This window comes from Bombus vancouverensis, chromosome 14 (genome assembly GCF_051014615.1).
Source record: "Bombus vancouverensis nearcticus chromosome 14, iyBomVanc1_principal, whole genome shotgun sequence".
In the NCBI taxonomy this organism is placed as follows: domain Eukaryota; kingdom Metazoa; phylum Arthropoda; class Insecta; order Hymenoptera; family Apidae; genus Bombus; species Bombus vancouverensis.
This window is the reverse complement of record NC_134924.1, coordinates 6,260,049-6,286,406: the sequence shown is the minus strand read 5'-3', so window position 1 is coordinate 6,286,406 and position 26,358 is coordinate 6,260,049. Positions and strand designations below refer to the sequence as shown.

At 39.9% G+C, this 26,358-nt stretch overlaps 2 protein-coding genes across 12 annotated transcripts in view; one reads left to right on the top strand and one right to left on the bottom strand.

The window, feature by feature from the left end:
- The first annotated feature begins 319 nt into the window (after positions 1–319).
- LOC117157542 (uncharacterized) lies at positions 320–4,515 on the top strand. Of its 2 annotated transcripts, XM_076624304.1 has the most exons (4): positions 320–1,689; positions 2,219–2,462; positions 2,549–3,644; positions 3,678–4,515. In XM_076624304.1, the coding sequence occupies exons 1-4, from the start codon at positions 1,520–1,522 to the stop codon at positions 4,025–4,027; spliced, it is 1,860 nt and encodes a 619-aa protein (XP_076480419.1). In that variant the 5' UTR covers positions 320–1,519; the 3' UTR covers positions 4,028–4,515. The 2 variants fall into 2 exon arrangements, with proteins under 2 accessions (XP_076480419.1, XP_033191516.2); XM_033335625.2 differs by having other exon boundaries at positions 2,549–4,515.
- Snap25 (Synaptosomal-associated protein 25kDa) overlaps positions 4,204–26,358 on the bottom strand; it is a 28,726-nt gene continuing 6,571 nt past the window's right edge. For 4 of the 10 annotated variants that reach the window (XM_033335635.2, XM_033335632.2, XM_076624308.1 and 1 more), the window contains exons 4-7: positions 16,935–16,983; positions 12,791–12,908; positions 12,162–12,435; positions 4,204–9,436 (exon numbers count right to left, since the gene is read on the bottom strand). In XM_033335635.2, coding sequence (XP_033191526.1) covers positions 9,374–9,436; positions 12,162–12,435; positions 12,791–12,908; positions 16,935–16,983 — 504 coding nt within the window. In that variant the 3' untranslated portion in view covers positions 4,204–9,373. The other 6 variants (XM_076624311.1, XM_033335633.2, XM_033335626.2 and 3 more) reach the window with 6 other exon arrangements.

The window sequence follows — 26,358 nt, the reverse complement described above, 5'->3', positions numbered from 1 at the left end:
TCGCATGGCACTTCAGGTTTCAATATCTTGGCAATAAAGCTATTTTGTATTGTAACCCTTTAGAGGAGATAATTAGGGAAATCACACAAAACTATTTACGATGACTGGCCCTTGGATATCAATGAAGATTATCCATCACAAAGCGAACGATACATGGGCTTAGTAAATGCCGTTTATTGCTGGCCCTCCGTGAAAGTACTCTACTGTATTGTTTTCTCCATGAACCTGGCTGGCCTTTTAGCCGTCATTCTGGCCATTTTCTGGGCCGTACGATTCGAAAGAGGCTTTGCCGATTACCTGAATCTTATCACCCCTGGTTAGTCCACGTACGAAAACCATTTACAACAATCGATAACAGTCGTTTGTGGAAGAACTGCCTTTAATTCTGACTCGTTTCATCCTCTGATTTCCGGAGATTTTCTGATTGTATTTCGTAGCAGTTTTCTAAAATACGGCCTTAAATCTATCGAATCTTTTTCCAATTTAATCAGGTATCGAGCGTTTATCTATGGAATTAGCGATCGTATTAATGATACACAGAATTTCATTTATCTGAACTCATCGTGATAAACACGTAATTGAAGTATATTAATTCTTCCTACTATCTATTATTTTTCGTTCACATAGCCAGAGTTGATGTCCAGATAAGAAGATTTAATCAGCTGGGCTTCGGTTGAACAGAAATTAACTGAAACATAATTTAGATAAATGGAGTTCTGCTGTACACTGAAATGTACTCTATCGTCAATAAATCAGGGAAGATTTAGCATATTTGGGATAGCCGTAATTGCAAAATAAACTTGTTAACGGCGTCTAGGTCATACTATTTATATTTCACAGATATTATCACGTATATTAATTACAGATCTGTTTTATTAAAGATAGTGTTTCAAACGGGCGATTTTCTCGTCACTTATGAACGTTAGTGTATATATTGACACTGCTGCAATTTTGATATTACCATTATTTCAACATATAAAACGACTCTGAACGTTCGGAGAATTATGCATGAAATATCGCAACAAGAATAACTCGTGAAACTAAAATAACTTATTAAGAATGGAAAATGACATTTTGCAGCAGAGTCACATAATATTTTACTATCGTCAGGCACGACTAGCGCTAAAAAATTCTCCCATTTCTCGGTGATGGTCATACGACGAATTTTTTAGAATTCGCTTTTTTTTTTTTATTGTGTGGGTTAACGAGCGGATCACGACGAGCAGGTGACGGTCACGTGTGGACCGCGATCATCGTGTCTGCTGGCGTTTGCTGTTCCCCTGCCTATATCCTGGGAATTAAGTGCTGGCTCTACCTGAAACTAGAACCAGCTAGAAACGATTTAGAGGATCAACACAAAGTAGACGACAACGTAGATCCTCACGATGTGAATCGGCTTCTATTCTTCCACGTGATTGCCTGTCTGCTGTCAGGATTCTTGGTAGCTATTCTAAATGCCACTTACTTGATTCTGTTGAGCGGATTTCAGCAAAAAAGCCGCGATGGCTTGATAGAAGCCATGGAGAAATATGGAATTGACGTCGCTGTGAAAGCGAGGGTGGACGCTCTTCAAACCGAACTCGAATGTTGCGGGGATAATAGTTACGAAGATTGGTTTCGAATTCCGTGGCTGAAACTGTCGATGGAGGGACCCGAGGATATGGAGAACGGTCCTCGACTGGAAGGGCAGTGGGTATAATCGAACCAATTACCATTTATTATTGTTAATAACAAGAATTAAATGGTTAGTGACCATCGTGCACGCTAGTGTAGAAAAGGAAACAAAGTGTTAGCAATAAATATGAGAAATGGTTAAAAGGATAATCGAGGAACTTTCTGAGAAAATGAACTACGAAATTACATCGTGAATTAAGGAAATTGCACTTTAATACTAGTTTCTAAATAGCAGCTACGTTTAATTATCGATAATTATAGTGGTCTTGAAGAATTTTTTCTTGCTTTATATTTACAGAATAAATACGAACATAGCGCTTCACTCGGCACCTATAAATGTGTTTACCATGTGGCTCCTAAATATTTTTTCAGAATGTTCCTTAAAATATGATGATTGTCGAACGATTTTAGGAGAACGTAGATAATCCCGTTTAATCTCAGCTTTACCCATTTACTTTTGTGTGTTTTAAAAGGAGGTATTAGCATTTTTAGTAAGTTCTCTTAATCTATCTTAATGCTTGAATGCATTGATTGTGTGATAAAGATCAGTACCAGAAGAGCGAGAAGAAGAAACTTCCACGCCCGTGGATGTACCTTTCTCCTGTTGTTCCAATGACATTCCGAAACCTTGTGTTCATCACGATATTCTCAGCCCCAGTGCCGTCTACAACTACGATCCTAAACATTTAACCATCTCCACTAATGGGTGCAGATCGAAGATTATAAGTCGAGGTGAAGTTATCAAAACGTACTTGACAGGATATCTTGCTCTTTTATCCCTATATCAGGTACGTGTAAAAAGAATAAAATTAGGAATTCGTATAAAAACACGGTGAAAAGTCTTTCGAGAATAAAGTTCATTTTTGGTTTTCAGGTAATTTTGTCGTACGTGTCTCGATTATTGCAAACAGCCTATAGCAACGAGCTGTACATAGGACCTCAGAAGACTCGTTACCACGTCTGGATATTCTTCAAGCCGGAAGATTTACCTGGAAACGAGCGAAGAAGCGAGCGAATGCGTCCTCAGAGAAAACGATCGAAACTAAAGTTAGCCTCTACGTTCTCGAAAAGTTGGGACGAGGAGGAAACGAGTTCTCAGCGTCGTAAAAACAGGAAGGGAAGCATGAAAGTTTTAACGAAGATTCGTTCGAAAATCTCCTCCGTTAAATCGAAAAGCCTACCTACTATTAGACCTACTTTCTTTTCTAACAATTCTCGAGGAAAGAAACGAAGCGCGCAACGGTCGAGAGAAATCGGCGAGGAAGAAGATGAGCAACCGGAAGAAGAAACGAGACTTTTGTCAGAACATAAAACGAGATCTGAGATTGTTATGAAAAAAGATCATCTCTCTGTTTTTTCATTATTATCGGACGATTCCTCGACGAATTTACCGCCGCCGCCGCCACCTCCACCTCCTTTTGTACTAAATCTTGATGTAGAAGACGAAGAGGAAGATCAACTTCTTTCCGAAATCGTGCCTTCAAAGTCCTCCAATATAACAAAAGTTAATGTACCATCGATACAAAACGTAATTACAAATCAGAACTCTGGCAGACGCATAAAAGTATTAGAAAAATTTGGTCAAATCTGGGAACGTATTGATAGAGGCACTCAGCATAGGGAAAGCGGAGGAGCAGATATTTCGAGTAGCAATTTGAGATACGATTGTTCAAGAAGCGAAGTTCGTACAAGGCTAAGTTCAACGGACGTTTACAATAGATTCCGTGGTACTCTTCAGCACACTCTGGCTAGAAGAGAGGCCATTAGAGCTCGAAATGGATCGACAAAACTTTATAGTCCCAAAAGTCGGATGAAACTGGAAATCAGAAGAAGCAATATTCTAGCTAGGATACGAAGCAAAAATGTTCCTCCTTCTTATCGTTTACTGGCAGATTTCGAGCTCCACACAAGACCAATTTTTCAACCACATCCGATACAATTGTCCGTTCCTCCTCTTCCATCATCTCCACCTCTTTCACTTCTTCCTCCACTTCCACCTCCACCTCTTTCTCTTCCTCCTCCACCTCCACCTCCGCCTCCGCCTCCGCCTCTACCTCCACTTTCTTCGCCAAATCCGATCAAATGGAGCAGAAATTCAGAGAGAATTTGTGAAACAAAGGCATTACCGCGAGAACAACGCCAATGCAGCATTTGCAATCGTCCAGTCGAGCAAAGCCCTAGCTCTTCTTCTCGCGAATCTCTCGTTGAAGTTCGTAAGGATGCTCGAACATTTTCTGCTTCAGCTCGAAGAAAAGCTCGCGCCACGTTCTCGCGGCATAGGGAGTTTCTAAGAGGAGATTACGCGTCTTGGAATCGATCTACTCCCCTTTCTAAATCCGTCCAACGTAGATAACTCGATTCTTCAACTGATTCTCTGTAAACTGTTGCCGTAGTAATCAGTAATGATCATGATTGGAAGCGAGTTGGATGTAAAAATGTAAATATAAGTAGAAAAGAATAGAGAATAGAAAAACGATACCTGGCAGTGTCACTGAAGATGAGAATCCAAGGTAGAAGAAACAGCAGTCATACAATACTTGATGGTTTATTTGCCGAGAAGTAAAATACATAGGCATTTGTTATAATAGTACTGCCGAAGAATACTTCTTACGTTTCTGTAATACATCTAGCGACAATACATCAGTACTAAAAAGAGAAAAGCTGATTTTTTCATCAATTTGTCTGTTTACCAAATACTTTACAATGTTCGCGTACTTTCCCTCTATCTTTCGCCATCCTTATGTTTTTTCTTTTTTTTTTTTTCATTATTTTTCAGTATTTTTTCTTTTTTACGTTTGTTCTAACTTCTTTGTCAGGCTTCGTGGTTTACTCTACTGAATATTCGCGATTTCTCGTCTCGTTTTTATCGTCGCTTCGAAGAATCGGAAAGCGGCCGGCAACGACGAGGTGTTCGACGTTCGTCGTAGTCGAAAAACAAAAGAAATTAACAGCGTCGAGCTTTGTGGTACTCGTCGCGCCGTAGTCGTTTTCATCTCGGCACCTTGCACTTTTGCACGGTGGTCCCAATTTGTGTTAATAATCGCGATCGTACTCTTGTTATTGCAAACGTTAGACGTCGGTGCACGCAGTTCTCATTGTCTCGCTTTACAATACCGCTCTATACCGCAATAACTTCGTCAGGAGACAGTCGAAAGATAAATTTCGAACGACGAGTTTCGCACGAAACTTCTCCTTTCTTAAAGATCGACTCGAGAAAAATTGCACGCAACCACCGTAAACTTTACGAATACGTCAACCAAATAGAACAATGCATCAACAGCGAATCTTCGAATCGGTTGCACACGATCTTTCGCGAGCTTTCGCCTCTCTCCGTCTCTTCTTCTTTTTTTTTTTTTTTTTCTTTCTTTTGTTTTGTGGTCGCTGTTCTCACAGTTTTCCATTTTATAAGAAGACTGCTGTTCAATTAATCGGTTTATAATTTCATCTCGTTCACTCGATCTCTCATTCACACCGTAAACCATTTCCCTTTTCCGCAGGCTACTTCGTCTATTTTGACCTATCTACGCGTCTATCTACTTAAATCTGCGTGTTCTATACAATTCTGTGAATATTTAAAATTACGCGTACCACATAGACCTATAACAGGTTCGATATGAGTTACTCGTTTCAGATACGAGGGATTATTTTGTAAAATAGGTACATAATATAATTCTTCGAATAGGCGGTGATAAATGTTAACGACGAAGTAACAATACAATATTGCTCGATTCCGTATTGTATAATATATATATAATATTTATGATAATATAACAACATTATCCGCTCGCAAATAAAGTAGATTCTTTCGCTCTCTTTTTCCTCTCGTTTTTTCGTTTTTTTTTTCTCTATTTTAGAGGTCTACATAAGAAGGGGGCTCACCGCGCTCGTTCCGTAAATATATGCATGTAATATGTTTGTATCGTATTTATATTTATATATATATATATATATATATAATCTATATATATATATATATTTATACCTATTTATAATCGTTCGTATATCTTTCCTCTGACAAAGTAAATAATTACGATAGGCCTAACGATCTCGAGTAACAATCATAATCATTATCATCATCAAATATCACACACTTGCTCTCTAATATTACTTCCTCTCTCTCCCTCTCATACATCCATTTGCTCTGTTCCTTCGTTCACCAAATTTCCCTTAACATTCTCTCTTTTATTCCTCTTAGTACGTTCGTCCGGCGAAGCGTCCAAGAATTTTTGCAAGCCACCGATCATAACTGCATTACTACGTTAATGAGAAAAGCAAACAAACAAGCGAAATCGAAAGGAATTACTCGTAATATATCCCTTTCCTTCTTTTTGTGCTCCATTCTTAATACAACACGCGACTCGACGGCGATACCCTTTACAATGTTTATACAATATCGTTATATATATATATATATATATATATGGTTAATTCGTTAAATCCAAAATAAAGTTTACATGAATGTATAATAAGTAATACGTGTATCGAAATCATTTCATGCTTATCGACGATATGCTAAATGCGGTGTACACGTATTTTCTTTTTCTCTTTGCCAAATGTGGTCTACATAAAAAAATCTCTACGCGACAAAATTTCCTCATACTTATTGTTTGTTCACCTTCTCTCTCTCTCTCTCTCTCTCGCTCGCTCTCTCTTTTCTACGGACTAATTTTGATGCTACTGATTTGAGGGATCACGTCAGCGCTGACAGCATCTCTGCTCTCTGTCTCTATGCATTCTCTTAAAGCTAAAGAGGTAAGTGTAAAGATGCGAATACTGTTAAGGCTGACAGCTGCTTCGAGAAACATCCCTTGTCTGCAGCGTTGGATCTAATCCGCGGTAACCACGTCATGTCTATCTCTATTTCAAGTTACAAATTATTATATAGTAGTACGCTACTTCTACGTATTTGCAAATTTGCAGTCCTCTAGCAAAGAGAAATGAAAGAAAAGATATCGACTCATTGTCAGAACGATCGCAAACTTATTCCGCGTAAACAACGATCACGGTTCAATAAGATAAAGATTCTGAATAAGAGATAAATGCTGGAATGTGGATACTCGCAGACCGCGAAACAGAAACGTAACCAGGAGAATCCCAGGGCGCCGTGGTGACACGACGTACAATGGATTATTCGTTCATTCGTTCTTTCGCTCGCTATAGTACAAAGTAGAGGTACTTCGCTTCGTGTAAATATAATAATGTACAATCTTTGTTTAAATCTTTTGTCGTATTCTTCTTGCTCTCTCTATCGCATTCGTGATTTCTTTCACTTGGAGTTAAACCTTACAGTGACAAACCCGGCGCGTTGAGCGTGCGCGGGACCGCAAGAAACGGAATCGATCTACGCTCTATGGTGAGTCGACAGATAAAACGATGAACAAAATTCTATCTACACATTTAACACCTCCTTCCTTTCTTTTCTCCCCTCTCGCTTTCTCATTCCGTTTCCCTCTTTCTTTCTTCCAGACTTTCTCGCTACGACATCCACTTCGTTGCATTGGTTTATCAAATTCTTCTTCCAGTTTTATCTCCACCTCTCCCTCACTCTCGTACCTTTCCCATCATTTTGCTCTTATATTTTTCTCCTCCCTTCCTCCTACTCTACACACGGGAGGAACCACTACGCTCTCTCCTCTCCCTTTTCTTCTTCGTAAACATCAACTTGCTGCCGCGCTAAACGTCCTCCTCTGCTTTTTACCTCGCCCCGTCTGTCGTGATCCCCTCCGGTTTCTCGTGTTCTCTCGGGAAGCGAGATATTTCGTTGATCGCACGATGTTCGACGTAGAGCGTATGTATCGAGAAAAAGGTAAGCGAGTAACGACCACTTTCGGGAGGAACCTAATATTATTTGCCATTTACGGGTAAGCTCCCTTGATCCATTCGATATACATTCGCGTTTTCAAACATGGTAATCTCGTACATCATACATATATGTCTCGAGGCTGCTCCTCGGCTAGCACGCTTGCTACGACCTACTACTGCTTGGAATTACCGCGCGACACGCGCGTGTGCTCTGACACACACACACACACACACATACACACATACACACGCATCTCTGATGTCTATCTACGTATCGATCTACTGTACACGGATATTTTGGTCGTAACGCTAATCGTGATAACAAATTACATGGTATGTATTACCTAAAGAGGGCTCGCTGTGCGTATGTATCGTTCACATGTGCACTCCCACACGCTGTGTGATCTATACTACTCTCCCTTTTCTCTTTTGTATTGTTCGCTGTATGTGGCTGTATTCCAGATTTTTCTCTGTATACCTGAACATGGCTACATGTATGTGTATCTATATATGTGTATGTATGTATACAGGGTCGTTTGGATTTTGCGCGTGTGTGTGTGTGTGTAACGATGCAGAGAACTACAGCGTGTGTGCGCTCCCGTCCAACTGACATTGTCGTTTCCTGTGTATATGCTTTTATTTTCGTTAACTGTGGGTAATCTTTAACCCTTAAACAGGCGCGCGATACTTGCGATTCGTTATTTCTTTTTTTTTTTTTTTAACTAATGGATCTCTAGTATTTGTTGTATTCTGTATTCTTATTTTTGTATTTTCTCTGTTAATAACTCTTCTTATTTTAGAAACTTTTTAGATAAATCGTTAAAAGTGTAAACGCTATATCACGAGAGGAAGAACTTGGATAAACGTGCAATTAAGACGAAAAAATCTTTAGACTTTTGTATCCTCTTTTTCATCATTTGCTCTCTACTTTCTCCCTTTCTTATCATTTTCCTTGTAAACATCTGGCTCGTCTTTTAAAAAACTCTATCGGATCACTGAATTGACTTGACGACGTTGCGTCGACATCTTCGTTACATGTAAACATTATTCGTAAATAAACTAACTTTTTTTTTTCTCTTCTACTTTCCTCCTAAATATTTCTATGTCTTAAAGATGAAAATTTGCTCTCTTAAGGGTTAAAGATGATGTTCGTAAGTACGCCCGAGCAGATTCGCTGAAGGACCATTCGAAGATAGTTGACCGAAAGGAGGAATCAAAGATTCACAATAAAAAAAAAAAGGTATAGTCGCTAGAGAATGGAGCTATTTGGATGATATACTAACGACGGCAATAAAGATACAAGTAATATATTCAAATAGAATTTACTTCTAACGTTCGCCGAAAATAAAGTGCACAACAGGGTAAGATGGTACAATTTATTTCCCAGAACGCAATAACTCTTTCGACGCGTTGCACGAACAACAATAAATAGACTAACTGCGAGTAAATACGTACGAAAACCGATGAGAACGATTCTCTCTTGGGCGTTTTCTATAACGTACGCGTTCACTGTCTACAAATATACACTATAAATCGAACAGAGCGAAGAACGTAAAAGATTCGAACGTAGGACGGAAAAAAGAACATATGTGATATAGAAGTTGCATTTCGTTCTTTCGATCGTCTATTTGTCAACTCGTCTGTAATAAAGTTTCACGGTGATTCGAGATATAAGAAAATCGTAATAAATAAATTGCAAGTACATGAACACGATTAACTGAGAGTAACAACTGATCGTGTGTATCTGTAGCTGATAGCCCTGGTCTTTTGTTGTAGTTGCTAGTGTTATTGTTGTTGTTGTTGTTGTCAGTGATAGTGTAGTTGTGGTTGTGATAGTGGTGATGGTAGTATTTGTTGCTGTTGGTGGCCGACGGGGTGCAAGTGGTCGAGAGTGGCCTTACTTGAGTAGCTGATGGGCTCGCTCGTTGGCCACCTTTATCCTCGTCTCGTTCGATTCGCCCTGCGTACCAAAAAAACAAACAAACGGAAGATCGTAACTCAAACTTAAGCGTGTATCAAGATCATGTAATCGTCGACCTCGTTTAACTTCGATTATTCTGCGCTTTTTATTCTCTCGCCTCGTCGTTCGTCGTCATCGTTGACTCGTACTACTTCGTACTTGAGCCCGATCGCTGCTGCGGCCGATTTCCATTCTGATTTAAATTCTGCCCGATTGGCAGAATCGATGCAGTAATCTAGACGATACCGCGGATTCTTTGATCGAACGCGAGAAGTGCCAGATTGAATATTCAATCGAATCGAAAGGAATACAGCAGCGATAAGAAAGAAACAAAACTCGTGCATAGTCGTCACGACAACGACGAACGCGGCGACGATACTGCGGGGTTTCATCCGACAAATAAGATTCCAAAAAGATTAGACGTTAATATAAGCGCGTGTATATAGATATATACGTATGTATATGTATAATATACTACATACGGTATAATCATATCGGTGAAACCAGAGTAAAAAAACGAGCTGGACACAACAAGAAGAGCGGTAAAAAAGATAACACGGTTACAAGGGGTGTAAGAACTAAACGACGTGTATAATAATAGGAGATTGCACTAAGTACACGAGATATAAGACACACGTAATATATAAATCGATGTAACCGGAAGGCTCGATGATTTCGTTGTAGCACAAACAGGTGGATCGAGTTGGGTTGACGGGTTGGCGGTGTCCGACCGACGACGAGAAGGCAGAAGAAAGGGTCGTGGGCGTGTGAGCGTACAATATTTTGGAGCTGATATACATATTATATATATATATATGTGTGTGTATATATATACGTATATGTATATATATATATATATTCATTTATTGTTTGACTATTTAGGGCTCGGAGGAGACGGGTACGTGGGCAGAGTGACGCATTTTACTTGAGTAGAGCGTGCGCACGCTGATTCGCCACGGCTATCCTCGTTTCGTTTGACTCGCCCTGCGGATTATCATAGTTTGGATTTGGTCACAGGTGGTATAAAATAAGAGAATCATCAATTGAACGTAAGGCAAGAAGAAACAGAGAAAGAAAAGACAAAAATAGAGAAAGACAGAAAAAAGGGCCAACAAAGCGTGTGAGACACGGTCAGGATCGGCCGATAGCTAATATTTGGTGCAATGTAATTTTCAATTTGTTTCTTTTATTCTTGCATTTCTTTTCTCGTCTCGTTTTATACATTACTCGTTTCTTATATACTCTAACATATGCTCTCTCTTTTTATTTTTTTTCCATTGTTTCTTTTTGGATTTATGATTGCAATATTGCCGAACACAAAAGACAGCCCGTGAGGGTGGCAAAATGTCGAATGACGCCGGTGGTGCGATGACGAAGAAGGGGATAATTAAAGGGATGGCTAGTCGTGCGGTGCACGTGCGTACGCATGCCAACACGAAAACGAAACGATCGTTTATCTACTATTTTAAATAACGACGCGTATCGTATTTCGTTTTAATCGGTTCCTGTAGTGCAATCTCTTTCTCTCTCTCTCTCTCTCTCTCCCTCCCTCCCTCTCTTTCAACAACAATCGTTTCGTCTTCGGTAAATAGAATTTCCGTGCGAATACAAAAATAATGTGTAGGATTTATAGAAGTATATATAGAAGAAGAGAGAACGTTCTATCCAGTACGTTCTCCTGAAAGGTGAGATAATCCCGACTTAGAAGTCTTCTTCTATGTTGAGGAACAATGACTCGGGGCTGAAGGATGCATGTACGAGGAAAAGGGAACAACAATGCTACCAAGTAGAGCGTATACTCGTACGACACGTTGCCCATCGTCGGCGGCCAGAAGTCTTGCAATCGGACAATATCGTCAAAGAAACCACGAATTCTTACACGAAGCCGACTTCTCATGAAACGCCCCGTCTTTATACAGAATACAATATTGCACGCTAAAATCTTTCGCGTTATCTTTTCACCTGAAATCTACCGTGCGCCAGTTTTTCGTTCCAGTAATTCGATTTCAGCGGAAAACAAGATCTGGCACGAGCACTGTACATGTAGGACGTGTCAGAACGAAACGGAATTCCCAAGGACACGTGAAACGTCGACCCGACTTTTGGGACCGCGCCAGGAACGAAGGGAAACATGGACGGCTAGGTAGATCGAAGGGCATGTAAGAAAGCGAAAGCGACAACGAACGTGTTGTGCATCGCTCTGAGCGCGTGCATCGTGAGATAAATAATCCACGCATGCTCCGTGGAGAGAAAAATATAGCGGAGCTAATCGTACGTGTTTTCAATCATCATTTCAATCAACAACTCGTTCCACTACTTCAGACCTTCCTCGTTCTAATATCGTTTAATAAATTGAACAATAACTTTATTATTAAATTATGCGACTACAAAACACGATATTGCAGAAACATAATGCAACATGCCCTTATCTTCCAACGAAGCGTTCTTTTATCGGGTTTCCATTTCATTCTCATAATATCAAAGTTTTTTACCATTATGCGATAGAAAATTTCATATACTTGAGTCTACTTAATTAATATGTAACCATTATAATAGTCACTTTATAAGAGAATCTTATATCGAATATGATCATGTTAGATCATGGTAGGTTAAGATATAAATAACTCGAAATGAAACGGATAGAGGGAAGTCTGAAGGTGGACGATTCGGTGATTTTTCTGAACTCAAATCTTTGAACTCGTAGACTGGCGAATCGTCTCCTCACCTTGCGATTAATCCTGTCGATTTGCCGATTCTGATTCTCCAATTCGCTGCCCATGTCGATCGCCATGTTTCTCAAATTACCGATCATTGTGTTCACCTGACCCATATTCTCTTCCATCTCTCCTTCACGAGCATCGTTTGTAATCTTGGCGATGTAGCCGCCTTGAGGACCAAGTCCATTGCGATCGTCCATCACCCGTTGAGGTTGGTTGTTAACTACCTTGCCGTCATCGTTTCCCTTCCACGTGCCTTCATCTTCCTTGAAGCTGGCACCTCTGTGAAAGATGAACGTTCCATTAGCAAATCTCTGTTATACATAGATAATTCAAAGGAACAAGATACATCGAATAAAGAAATATCTTTCGTATTTTGCTTCAAACATTTTTCGCTTCTTAAAATTCCGAAGGTATTTCAAGATTTGCAGAGTCGACAGAAATTTTTGTTCCATAAGAATTGACTTCACAGTTTAGTTACACAGGGTAAATTTTATCTTTAGTTTCTTTACGAAATAGAGGTAGAAACGAAGCGTTAAAGATCGAGGATAGAATTTCTCGATTAGAGAGTGCGCTGTAAAGTAGAAGATAAGATTTGAAAGGGTAAGAAGCGTAAAACGATTCGGGACAGCCCTACTTGTTGCATGGGAGAACGCAGAGACCGCAGCACTTTTCCATTCCAGTGAGATTTTTCTCGGCCTCGCGCATGTCGGCGTTGATTTGGTCCATACCCTCCTCGATTCTGTCCAGTTGCTCTGTTTCATTGTACGAGAGAACATTGTTAACATCTTTCCTATCGCATCTTTAACGTAGCGTCCCGAAAGAGAGCAGACAGCCGACGTAAAAATAAAAATCGCGTTAGTCGCTGTACCTCTACATCTCGCTTGTAAATAACCAAACAGAAATTTGTTTGCTAAAAATTGGATACTCGAGAAATGAAAAATAAGGAAGGGGGACACGCTGTCCTATTCTCTTTCGAGGATCGGAATACTTCCTCAAAAATTGAAGTGAATCGTCATTTTTTAAACGATCAGGGAATAGAGCACTATTTGTTCAATTCTTTCTCAGATAACGTTAAATTATCCTTAAACGAATTAAAGGTTAAATTAGTTCCAAAATATTTAACGCACTATTCCCTTATACTAAATGACGATTGGTGGTTTCGTAATACTCTACGAGGATTCATCGAGAGACTCCACTATATTAAGATTTAGCGTAACTATAGAATTCGAACTACAATACAATGCAAAGTTCTACGCCCAAACAAAGAAAAAAGATACATTACAAAAATATTTGCGATGATAATTGGTAGATTTATTTGTTAAAAATGTAGTAAACGAATCTTTCTCTCGACGAAGGATCCTCGGAAAAGAAAAAAAACGAGTGCAACGAAAGTGCAACAGCTAAGCAAAGAGTCTCCCTACTAAGGGTAACCTAAGATCCTAAGATCGGGTGAGTAATTCTGTATGTACTGGGGTGTACGGTGGATTCTAAGGGTACTGGGTACGAATTGAACCAAATATATTCACGAAGAGTAACGCGCTGATGCAAATGTGCCGGTCAACAAATACAATAGTAGATTTAATAGGCTTTGACTTACACCGTGCCGGAAGTACCGGAGGGATGCGTTTAAAACGTGGAGCGCGTATTCTTTTTCTTTTTTTACTTTTAATATTTGTTTTCTTTTACTTGGGTTTGTTTGTTCGTCTACTTGTTTTGTTTCTGTATTTCTCTGTTTTTGTTCGTTCGCCTTCGTGAGATTACGTTCACGGAAGGAAGCGAAGATAAGAATAGGAGGAAGCAGGCGGAGAGAACGATAGGACGCAGAGAGAAAGAGAAAGATAGAGTGGCAGAGGAAGTACTAGAAATAAGAGAAATATATAGGATAAGGCGATGGAAGAGAGCAGAGCGATGATCGAAAGAAACAAGAGCGAGGAAAATCGAGGAGAGAGAATCGTGAATGCAACTGGAAGGAAATATTATGGTCATAGGCGATAGATAATCAAGGTATCAAACAAGATGCAATATTCAGGACAATAGAAACGTAAGAACAAGAGGAGAAAAGTAATTGATGATTGTTCGAACGTAAACGATCTGAACGTTGAAGGAATGTGAAGAGATGTCGAAAGAACGAATCTGTTGTCTTTTGGTGCATTTTGGTTAGTATCAGCCGTTCGATCGAAATTTAATTCCGACGTACACAGGGTTGCATTAGTGTCTGGACGATTATTACACGCAATTAGTGTCGTATATGCATATATATATATATATATAATATCTATATATAATAACTATATACATATAATGACTATATATAAATATTATATACATCGACGGGTGGAGAACGTATGGAGAACATATAATAGAATACATATAGAATATATATGGTCGTCGATCGTTGGCTTTTGTGTCAGTCGAGACCAGATAAATATATATCTTTTTTGTAAGAGACGGTTTACGTAAGTTTAATGTTTGTATGTCTAGATTGAAATGGCTTACCGCCTTGCTCGTCCAGCATTACGAGGGTTTTCATCCCGACCTCGTGGCTCTAAACAGGCAACCGACCAATCAGCGGCTTGTTAAACGTGAGGTACAGGAAGCACCGTCGAAACGCTCCCTCGCTTCGCTCCACGAGAAAACATTTTTCTAGCTGTGTCTCCCTCGTCCCGTGACTGAACCACGGGCCAAACAGAGACGCGACAGTTGACCCTTAAACTTCTTTACTTCGGACGCTAATCAACGAGGAATCGGACTCACCCTGTGTCCACAAAACCCTCTTTACCTAGAGGGACGCTCTAAAGAAAAAAGGACGGGCAAACTACGGGTTACTGATCGAACTAAACTAACTCAAAGCTCTTCGCACTACTTTCCGTCTTTCCATTCTATCTGACTACGTAACACTGTAACATAAATTGACAACCACCATCTGTGTCCATCTTTTCCTTTGTGTTTTCCTTTCCTTCGCTGTCTGTTCCTTTCTTTTTCATTCTTTTCGTTCTCATTGGATTTCGATCTCTTGGTAGAGCCGAGGAAGTCAGATTCATCGTGGATAGCAATTACACTTTTTCGTCCATCATATCTTGATGATATATCGGAGGAGCGAGAGGGCGCGTACGACGATATTTTATCCTGATTATTAATTCTATTGCGGGTCAGGCTGCTGGAGGACTAGGATCTTTTTGCACTCGTAATAGCGAGTAGAATCGATGTGAAGTTGGATTTACCAACTGCGAAACGGCGACACGGAACATAGTGTTGGATGAATAGAGAGAGCCAGAAGGAGAGAGAAAAAGAGAGAGAGAGAGAGAGAGACGCGTGGTGAAGCGTCTTGAAAAATAATTGGCTCCACCGCGGAATGGGAAACTTGTCGAGCGTCTAACGCGGAACAGACATCGTCCTCCTCTGATCGCTCCTCTGCTTCGTGTACTACAATGCACGGAGCGAAACAGCCAAAGTATTCTCGAGAACTGGAAAACACTCGCTGAAAAATGAGATAACGAACCAAAGAATGAATTTTTCATCGATTCGATCGACGAAGCGAAGAAGCTAAGAGGGCCGACGATTCTTAAATATGATCGTCGATCGAACGGTTGGTAAATCCAACGTTTCCCGGGGATCGAAGAATTCTAGATTGGATTTTTGGGGAATTTATTATATTGCACGTCGATCTGTGAAATTTCCAAGAGCAAAGATTAGCCAGTTAAAAATTATTAATAGCATTATCTAACGGCGAAACGTGGTTACACGCTCTACTATATATTTCTGTTATTATGGAGTGGGTGGCTTAAAGTCTCGTCGAGGAGCTGGATAATCGAGTCTACGATAGAGTAACAGTGAGGGGATGAACGAGGATGAGGGAGAACAAAATGGATTTAATCGATGAACCGAATCGAATTAAGGGCGAGTGGCGCGGTGGCGATGATGCGAGAAGTCGAATGTTAAATAGGAGCAGACAAAGGCGTAGAAGCAGATTAAAGGAAGAAAAAGACACGCTTCGTTTCCAGTGTAGGCACTCAGAGTACCGTGGCGCTGTAAGATACAGAATTAGAAGATTGTTTTAGCTAAAGGACAGAGAAAGAGATCAGAACCAGAGAATAAAACGCGCGTTCAGTTCCCGAACAGACAGGCGGAAATACACTTCTATAGTCGTTATATGTAGTCGTTGTGTTAATCTGTCGATATCCGGTTCAGTCTTCGGACGATTTTCAAAAAGCTACTTCACTTCCAGCGATTCTTTTTCTTTTAGTAGATCAGAAATCGAAACCACGTAATTTTTAACGAAACTCGAGCGTTGTTCCCTTATCAAAGAACACGGGCACGTTTGCCAGGGAAATTAAAATAACCTGTGAACCGACAGGACTCATAGTCGCGAATTTTTGACATTAAAAAACGAACACCGCCGAATGGTACGCGTAAATACGTGTCAAAGTGTGTCCTATTTTAACGATCTAATCCCGCCAACCGTGGAAAGTGTACGAAAAGATCTGTCTTTTCTTTTTACTTTCTTCTGTTCTCTTTGAAGCAAAGAAAAATAAAAAAAAAGAGAAAGAAATTATCTAACCATTCGAAATCGAATAAAGTAAAAAAAAACTTTGTTCGTCCGTATTCTATAACTTTTTTGTTCCTTTTTTCAATGTTCCGTTTCCTTTCATTTCTCGTCACTTTGCTCTCGCCTTTCTTTTCTTTTTTTAATATTCTCGACTCATTTTTCAAGAAGATAATTTACTTTTCTTAAAATTCTTTTTTCTGTTGTTTTGTTTATTGCTGAGGGAACTGCTTACCGCCTTGATGGTCTAACATCGTCAGAGTGTTCGCTGCGACCTCCTCGCTCTACGACAGGGTCGAAGGGCCCACACGTTAACGGAAATGAAAGATCGTTCAGTGATGCGCGAGAACAACTGCGAAATTAAGTCAGAGACAAACAAGCAAACCGCCGGGCACGTCTTGCCACATGGATCACATTTATATTCTCCTTTTTCTTCTATGAAATACCAAACGATGATCTCAACTCGAAGCCGCGCCTCATTTCTCGTATCTATTTTCTTCTGGCTCGTGAAATTCGATGGAATTCCACGAAACCCGAGTCGTGTGACAAAACGTGCCAGGTTGTAATAAAATAAAAATTTCATATTTATCTACGAAAGAAAATGGTTATGTCCAAGATGTACGTCCACGAAAATGACTGTGAAAAGAAACGTTTCCCTCGATTTCTGATATCGGTTCAGATAATCTCTCATGGACGGACACCTTGAACGCGATGGTAAATTAGAACATAACATATGAGAATACAATAATAACGACGAAAAGATAAAGGAGTGGTGGCGCGTATAAAAGAACGATGAGAATGATAATAATGAGATCGTAGCTAATCAGAGCGAAACAACTGGGAGCGAGTTATACTAGCGCTAGAAAATTTACATGAATTTCGTCAAACTTCCACACGACGACGACGACGTCGACGTCGACGCGTCTGCTTGCACCATGCGCATCGCACTGCTAAGTATATATACGTAAGGTGATTTTCGCAAGGGACACCGATATATAATACTGATATTTGGCAGCTTCGAAGATGAGAACGTAGCGGAGACCTACGTATATAAGAAAATCAGAATTCTACGTGGGTATAAATATACCGAGCTGACGAAGCACAACTATGATACAACAGGAAAGAACGGGCGGTGAGAAAATGTTTCGAGTCTCGCCGCTTTCTTACTTCTTTTTTTCCCCTTCGTCGTTGCATCTCTGTCTCGATCAGTGAAAAGCATTACACGAATCGCGCGCTACTTTTATCCGACCTTGAATCGATAACTATAATCGCACAATCGCTAGTATTATATGCACGATACATAATAGTAACAAAGCAATAGTAATTATAATAATAATAATAATGATGATGATGGTAATAATAATAATGATATTAATGATAATAATAAAAATAATAATAATAATAATAATAATAATAATCATAATAATAGTATGTACACGACGGCGTCTGTAAACTCGCAGATAAAAAGCGGAGGACAATATAACACCTGCTTGGTAAGACGACGGTCGACAAAAAGTACCTACATTTGATGCAGAAGGGTATAAATCAAGGTAAAAAGAAATCAAAAACAGAGTTAGAATATACGTACGTGTATACATATATGTATGTACATACAGACATGTGTACGTGTAAAGTACATATATACATATATATATATACACAGAAGGTGAGAAGAAAAAGATAGATAGGGAGCTTCATTAAGTACTTGTTTTGGGTTTTGTACACTAAAGAATATGAGGTACATAGGTTTTATATACATACACATACGTGATATATGTATATAACATTATCTATAGATTCGATACGTATATTCATATATATGAATAGATATATAAACAATATGTACGTATTACACGTTGACTGATAAAGCGACACAGCTAGAAGCTTCGTGTTTGGCTACGAAGTAAAAAAAGATACACAATCCAAGAAAGAACGTGTGTATTTGTGAGAAGTAAGGAAGAGAAAGAGAGAGAGAGAGAGAGAAAGAGAGAGAGAGAAACTGACAAAATACATACGTATGCGTCTAGTCGAGATGCATACATATATACACGAGATACACGTCTACGGTTCGAGTACTTTATCGCTGTGTATAGAAAAAGAGAGGAGGCTGTCGAGAAATAGGGAAATAAAGATATACATATATAGATATATAAAGAGAAAATGAGAGAAATGGACACACGAAGAAAGGGTTATTAGTAAGTAGAAAGACCGTAGAAGGGCGAAAAGGAGAAAAATATCGTAGACACACAAAGGGACGAAGAAACAAAACAGGGCGTTATAAACGAGTCAACTTGATCCCGCGCATGATGCTCTGTACAGATTTGATTCGATAACAGCGTTCTCGGATATCGAATATTCGTGTACTGACAGCAGCAGCAGCAATAGCAGCACCAGCAATTAAGTGTTTGTGATAGTCAGTGTCTTTGTCGCATAAGTAAGTAATTAGTGAGCAGTGTCGTATTCTAGTTATCTGTACAAAAATCTAGGGAAATCGATTGCCTTTTAACAGAGTTACTTTATTCTAAGCATTCTTAAATGCTACTTTAAATGTAATCTTAATACAATCTTTTGAAGAACATTCGAATAATATTGTTTCCCAATACTTTTGCACTTGACCAATTGTAAAGAACAAAACAGTATTAGTAGTGTTGATGGTGTAATACTAGTGATCGTAGTAACGGTAATAACATAGTAGTAGTACTAAGTAGTAGTATTAATAGTAGTAGTATTTTGTATAGTACAGCTGTACAGTGGTAGTTGGCTGTCGCTTTTCATCGTCAACCGCGAATTCGCACTGTCTCGTTCGATACTTCCGCTATATGTATATTCTAACCCGCATTTAAAAAGCAAATCTACCGCTACTTTCTCGTTGCAAAATACTTCACCGAGCAGGGAGTTGCGTGTATAATTCTAGAAGTTTTCATGACAGTGTATATACGACGTAGTAGTAGGTGGAGAAAAAAAGAGAAATAAGAGAGAGAGAGAGAGAGAACGGAAAAAGAAAAATATAGAAAGAGAACGTCCGCTGGTCGAACGCGAGAAACTTTGATCGGGTCGATTAGCCAAGAACAGGTCAATTCGCGGAAGAATTTCAAGAGACAAACCAAGGGGAGATATATCTGGTTCGTCGTAGCAAAAGCGTGCGAGGTGGAGCACGATCGATCGGAAATGCGATCGAGGGTGTTTCTTCGCGCTTCACGGTACACAGAATACTCTATTAAAAGGATGCCTTCCTACGACCCGTATAACGAATAAACAGACCGGTTGAAAAATAGAAAGGGCAAAAAACTGAGAAGGAAAGATGGATAGTATACATCACGAGCAGATCGATCGATCGGCTTGGTAATTCGCTTTCGGTCTCTTCGGCCGTAACCAGCCGGCGAACCGTGACACGTAAAGTCGACACTTAAACCCGTATCGACCATAGCTAACGAGGATAGATACCTTCGACGATGCGTATCGATCGGCGACGCGAAACGCAAAATCATAAAATACCTTTCGACTTATTATCGGAGAAAGGTGAAAATGAAAAAGAGAACGGATAGAGACGCGTAGAGACGTGTTAACGAATCTCTCTCTGCGAAAAAAAAGGTCAGGAGGTCACGAGTGTTCTCGAGATAAGCGACCGTGGCGAAGTACCTATCGATTTTTAGAGCCAGAGTTGAAAGAGTACGGGGAAACGGAATCGTCGAGAACAATGTTGGACGATAAAATGGAAAAAGGAATAGAGACGAAACATAGAAAAGAGAAGAGGAAAATATATAGATAAGGAACGCGGCCGATTGGACGGCAGAAGACAAGATGGTGGAAAGGGTGTCCTCGAGGGATCCACGCGATATTCGGTATTCCCCCCGTGATCTTCCGTGCGAGCAGTGAGATTTTCACCACAGGAACGATCGAAGGACACCGGAAGGAGAGAGGAAAGGTACAATTTTGTGCTGAGGTCGGGTGTGCCACGAGACACAGTTCAATTGTTATGTAATCTGTGAGAAAAAGCCGAGGTTCCTTCATGTTGTTTTACTTATATGGCTAAAAAGCGATTCACTCACCTCCCTGGTCATCGAGTGCGACCAGAGTACGGATGCCAGCCTCCTTGCTCTACGACAGACAGAGGCAGCACAACACAGACAACCACCACCAGTGTTAGAGAGTTGTTTTTTTTTCTTTTTTTTTTTTAGTAAGTATATAGTATAGTAATATTAGTAGTATATTAGTAGTATAATAGTATTACGGTAGGTAGAAAACGGAGAGTCGGAACTGTAACGGAAGTCGATGGATAGAAGTGGGCAAAACAAGTTAAGGTATATTTTGACAAAACTGTGCTGGATATATATCGTGACCGGATCGGGCTAAGTATCCGCGACATCAACGAAAAAGACGAGAAAAATCGATTAGTTTTAATAGTATCTCGTTCGTTTTTTCTTTTTTTTTCATGTTTATCAGTTTCGTTCTCGATGGGTCTAGATCCGACGCTTTTTTTAATATCTGCGGATTTGTTAAAGCCTTTGACGCGCTCACGACGTAGACGATTGTAATAATATATATATACACACGTGTTTATATATTTACATATATATATATATTATCCTGCCTGTGATGCAAAGACAGGTGGGCAGACAGGTGGACACGTAACGAAACGTTTACGGACTAACACGTTACTGGCATTATTATTTTATGGTTCGAATGAGTATATTTCTCGATCTCTAGATTAGGCTTGTCGCTTGTTGTTGCTGTTGTTGTTCTTGATGTTGTTATCGATCATGACGATGTTGTTGTTGTTGTAGTTGTTGTTGTTCCTGTTGCTCTGTAACTGTCGTCGCCGTTGTTGTAGGTTTATTTATTTACTTTACTTTTTTTCTATTATTATTATTATTTGTCAGATCTTCCTTCTGGCTAATCGAGATTTCATTACAAGCGTGAAGGCTCGCACTGATTTTGATTCTTTTCTCTGTATTGTTATTATTATTAAGTTACTTTCGTTTAATGTTTTTTTGTACGTACTCATTTTGTTCTGTTTCAGTAGCGCGTGACGGGTTAAAAAGAACCGCTCTTTTTTTCGTTGGGAGGAATCTCGTTCTCTTCCGTCGCCGGTCATTCCACCGTTCTTCCTCCGTTCACCGAATGGAAGGAAGAAAAGGAAATCCACGCGAAGAAGAGAGGTCGAGCAAGAAAAAAAGAGAAACAGATAGAAAAAAAGAGAAAAAAAACAGAGTCAGAGAAATAGAGAAGATACTACTCGAAGAGTCTAGGAGACTGAATATACACGAATGAAAAGGAAATTCACAATACATATATATATATAGTGTATGTAAAGAAAGTACCGCAGAATACAGAACGATACATAATATATAGCATTTTTTCTTTTTTTTTTTCTATGGAGAGGTAAAGTAAATCGAAAATGCGCAATACAAAAACGAAAGGTCTCGGTCACATTTTGAGTCGCGAGAATGTTGGTCATTTTTCAAAGATAAGCGTCGAATATCACCGGAAGAATGTAAAAAGATACCAAATTTGTCGATTCTCTGGGAAACCGTTTCTCTCGTGTTCCAGATACGAGAACTCTCGGGACTCAAACGGACGAAAGACACTTAAATAAATACAAAGTAGAACACACGCACACAGAGAAATGGAAAGGAACGGAAGGGAGAGCATGAAGAGAGCGGCGAATGACCAGATGAGCAAAGAAAAGGAGCCGTGCTTTTCGACTGGGTAAACCCAACGAAGGAGGAAACGTTGCCGTGATCGTCGTTTTCAACAAACGATGCTTATCTTCTTCCTTTGCAGTTCGAAGCAAGCCTCCCAGCAAGAGAGCTGGAGATCGACATTAATCCCGACGCGTTCGTTCTTATGCTCTCTCGTTTCAGCCAAACGAACGAGCTCTGATTCAAACGAATCGCGAAAGATACAGAAAGTAGACTTCCAAAGAGAAAAAAAAAAGACAAAAAATATTAAACTGGAGACTGCAAGGGAATCGTGCTATATAATTATCATCCACATTAATGTTCGATAGTAGCCGGCGGAACTAATTAAGGATGAGCTTCTCCAGAACGCTTTTATTTAGTCGGTCACGAGAACGGAAACAAAAGAAGTTCTTTGCTCCTTTCCTCGTTCAGCTTGAAAGAGAAGCGTGCGCATTCATCCACGTAGGAAATGTGCATGAAGTTTCAGAAAAAGAGAGAAAGAAAATCAAAACGAGATAGAGCGAGCCGTTGAATTTCAAGTTTTGGTTTTCGAGTATTTACCGGATATTCAATTTATCCTCGCTACGTTTCTACTCGTGAGTATCACTGAAAAATACCGTCGCGTCGTTACGCTCTTTTACTCGGGTAAATACTCTTTAGTCGAATATCGGGTGCATATATAAAGAAAGAGTTAAGAACGAGAAGTGGAAGAGTTTTTGATCGGTCGTATGGTGGTGGCGGTGGTGGTGGCGGTGGTAGTAGTGGTGGTGGTGGTGGTGGTGGTGGTGGTGGATGATGCATAGGCATGTGAATGGCATCTTTTCTACACGGTGACACGGAACAAACGACAAACAAGACGAGAACGATCGGCTAGAGTCGCGACGAGACCGCGGCTGAAAGCATACCAAATAAAAGAACGAAAGAAACGAGGAGAATAAGGGGATGGCATGGAGACTCGCATGGCATCGATGACTCTGTACGAACAGCAAAGTAGCTTTCCCCCTGAGACCGAACGAGATCGATCGGGCAGATAGAAAATTTCGATTGTCAACGGGCTACCTCTCTGTTCGCGTACGAATCTCTCGTATGCGAGCTGTGTTTCTGTGAGTGGTGAGTGAATTGTGATTGTGCGCAACAGAGATCAACGGAGTATCGATATAGAATGATACCGGGCCAGAAAAGTGACAGCACGATGCATTGAAAAAGAAGAGAGATAGAGAGAAAATGAAGAGTGTTCTCGCGGAGGACAGGCAAACACACACAGGCAGCCATACAGCCAAGGCAGATAGGAAGCAAAGTTCGCGAAGATGATAACAGCCATCGGTTTTTGCGAAAATAAGACTATTTATCAGACGATCGATGTTCTCTCTCACAGGGGAAATTGTAACAAGCTATCCTGTATGACAACCTACATTCACGCAACCAATGTCACTGGAGGACATCGCGTCCTCGATTTAACTTTGCTTCGGGAACTCTGCAAGCGAATAGGCAACAAACTTCTCCAGAACTTAGAAAAGTATACCGGCGACATTAGAAAAATCGATCGTATGAAAGTTAAACTACTTTTGTTGGAATTAATCGATCGAGAAATAATCAGTATTAATAACTAACGTGTGCCTTGTAAAAATATAATATAATATAAATTTCCGGTATACATCTCGTTTGAGGAAGTTTGCGATGGCAAGCAGGCGGGCGATCGAGCAAGCGAGTGTAGTTGTTGAATTTTAAGCAAGCAAACACACACGTGGGCACACACCGCACACGTGAAAACACATACATACACAGCCAGCAACACGGACAATATTGATAAATGCCCGGTTCAGCCAGCAACACGGATTACATTGGTAGCAGCGACAGAAGTTGCCGATTATGCGCGCTCTTTTCTCGATTCGCAGACCAAAAATCGAGAAACGATCCTTCTTTCTTTCGTCGAGATCAGAGCTGTTGTTTTACTGTCGTTTACCTGTCTCGGCCAGCCTCTAATAGACAATCGCTTGACAAACTATGAGAAGAGAGAATCATAGACGTTCCCTAGTGGCTTTCACGCTTCAGTCGAGGCGAGCCCTTTTGTTTTCGACTCGACGATCGATTCTTTCTTCTTCCTAATACATTGTCGAATTAATTCCTTAAAGGGTTCGTTCATTAAAGATTTGTCAAATACCTCGAAATTTCCACGTTTAAATAACTTGGAAACACGTTTATAGAAAAAGTGTAAAAGAATTCCTTATATACGATCGTCGACTCGATATTTTCTTGAATGTGATTCACAATGGGAAAGAAAACGTTGCATGTTTGCATACAAGTTGCATCGAGACAAAGATAAAGAATAACAGAAAAGAGGAAGGGGGAGACGGAAGCAACTGAAAGAGGATTGTGCACGTACATACAAGAGGATCGTTATATTCTTCCGATATCTTCGTGTTCCGAAAGTTGAACACATCCTTCTCGACCGTTTCAACGATATTAATTAAAAATCGACGCGAAGAAACTCTTTTATCCTCGTCTTGATTTCATTGAAAACAGGCAAGAAATGGACAAGACAGATCGAGAAGAATTCGAAACAAAAAAGAAAGAAAGAACAGGGAGAGGTTGTAGGAAGAATAGAAAAGAGCGAAAGAGATACAAGAATAGGAGATCGCACAAAAAAGCCCTATTACCCTCTGTCTTAATCGCTACGACTGTAATCATCGAGAATGTTCCACGCAACGTATAGAAAGATTGAACCACGTCATCTTTACGTATACGTTACGACACGTATACGGTACGATAAAATTATTAAATAATACCGCGCAATCATCGATGTTCCTTCATTCTTTCTAAATCTTTTATCGTATCAAAAACGTTCTCTGTTTTCCATAGCGTCCTTTCCAGAAGACCCAGTGCGTGCGTTGGAATTCACCGTTGCTGAAAAAAGATATGCTCCACCACTGGTAACATTAAGAGACCTTTTCTCATCTTTTTTTTTTTTGTCTAACTTTTTTCTACTTGTCCTAATTGTCTTTGCACATTCGAAGCCTCTCGAAGCTCGAATATCTCGATCAAATTGACTGACATTGACAGCAATTTCATATACGTATATATATAAAAAAAAATATATATATATTTATAAGTACGGGTGGCTTTCTTTTAATGGCATCCCGCGTATAAAGTATGTACGTACACTAAATAGTTGTTGACGTCTCCAGTGCTCGAAATGCGACACGTGCTAATTAGTGCAGCCACAAATAAGTAGCAAAAGAAATTGGAATGGAGCGACGCAACAACCTTTTAACCTCATCGCATCTTGATCTCTTCACCTATGGATTTTAATATTCCACATGGTGTAAAGGAACATTTTAAAACACGATTCAGAGATATGTTGTCTTTGAAAGAATCGTTTTCCTGAATAAAATGAAGATCACACGAATAAGAGATAATTTACATCCGGGTTATTAGGTGTCGATTACGTCCGCTCCTTCGACAATAAATGACAAGTTAAACGGGAAAAGAATGAAGACATCGGATGTACACAGTAATAGTTCCGCACACACTTATAGAGACGTAACATACATATATCGAGAATAGATATCCAAGATACGAGCATAGACAACGAATAATTATGCATGGGAAGAAAAATGCGGAGCTGAAGAACGTAGACAGAACACACGAAAACACGCGCACGAACGCACACGTTTCATTTTACTTTCGATAGATTTTTTATCAGCTTGATATCTTCCTCATTCCGTGACTGATGGACAAGAGATATTTCGCGTGCGATGTATCAAGGTTAACACGAAGCGAATTTATAATGACATGACATTGTTATCGCGTGCATTCGTGCTGCGGATTACCGTCTCGGACCGCGTCGATGCGTCGTCTTACAATTCTTCCGAGTACATTCACGGTGATCCCAATGGGAACGGACATATAAATTGCTTGGCAGCCGTGCGATAACTTTCTTTTTTCTCCACTTCTTTCTTTAAGAGGAAAATGTCTCTT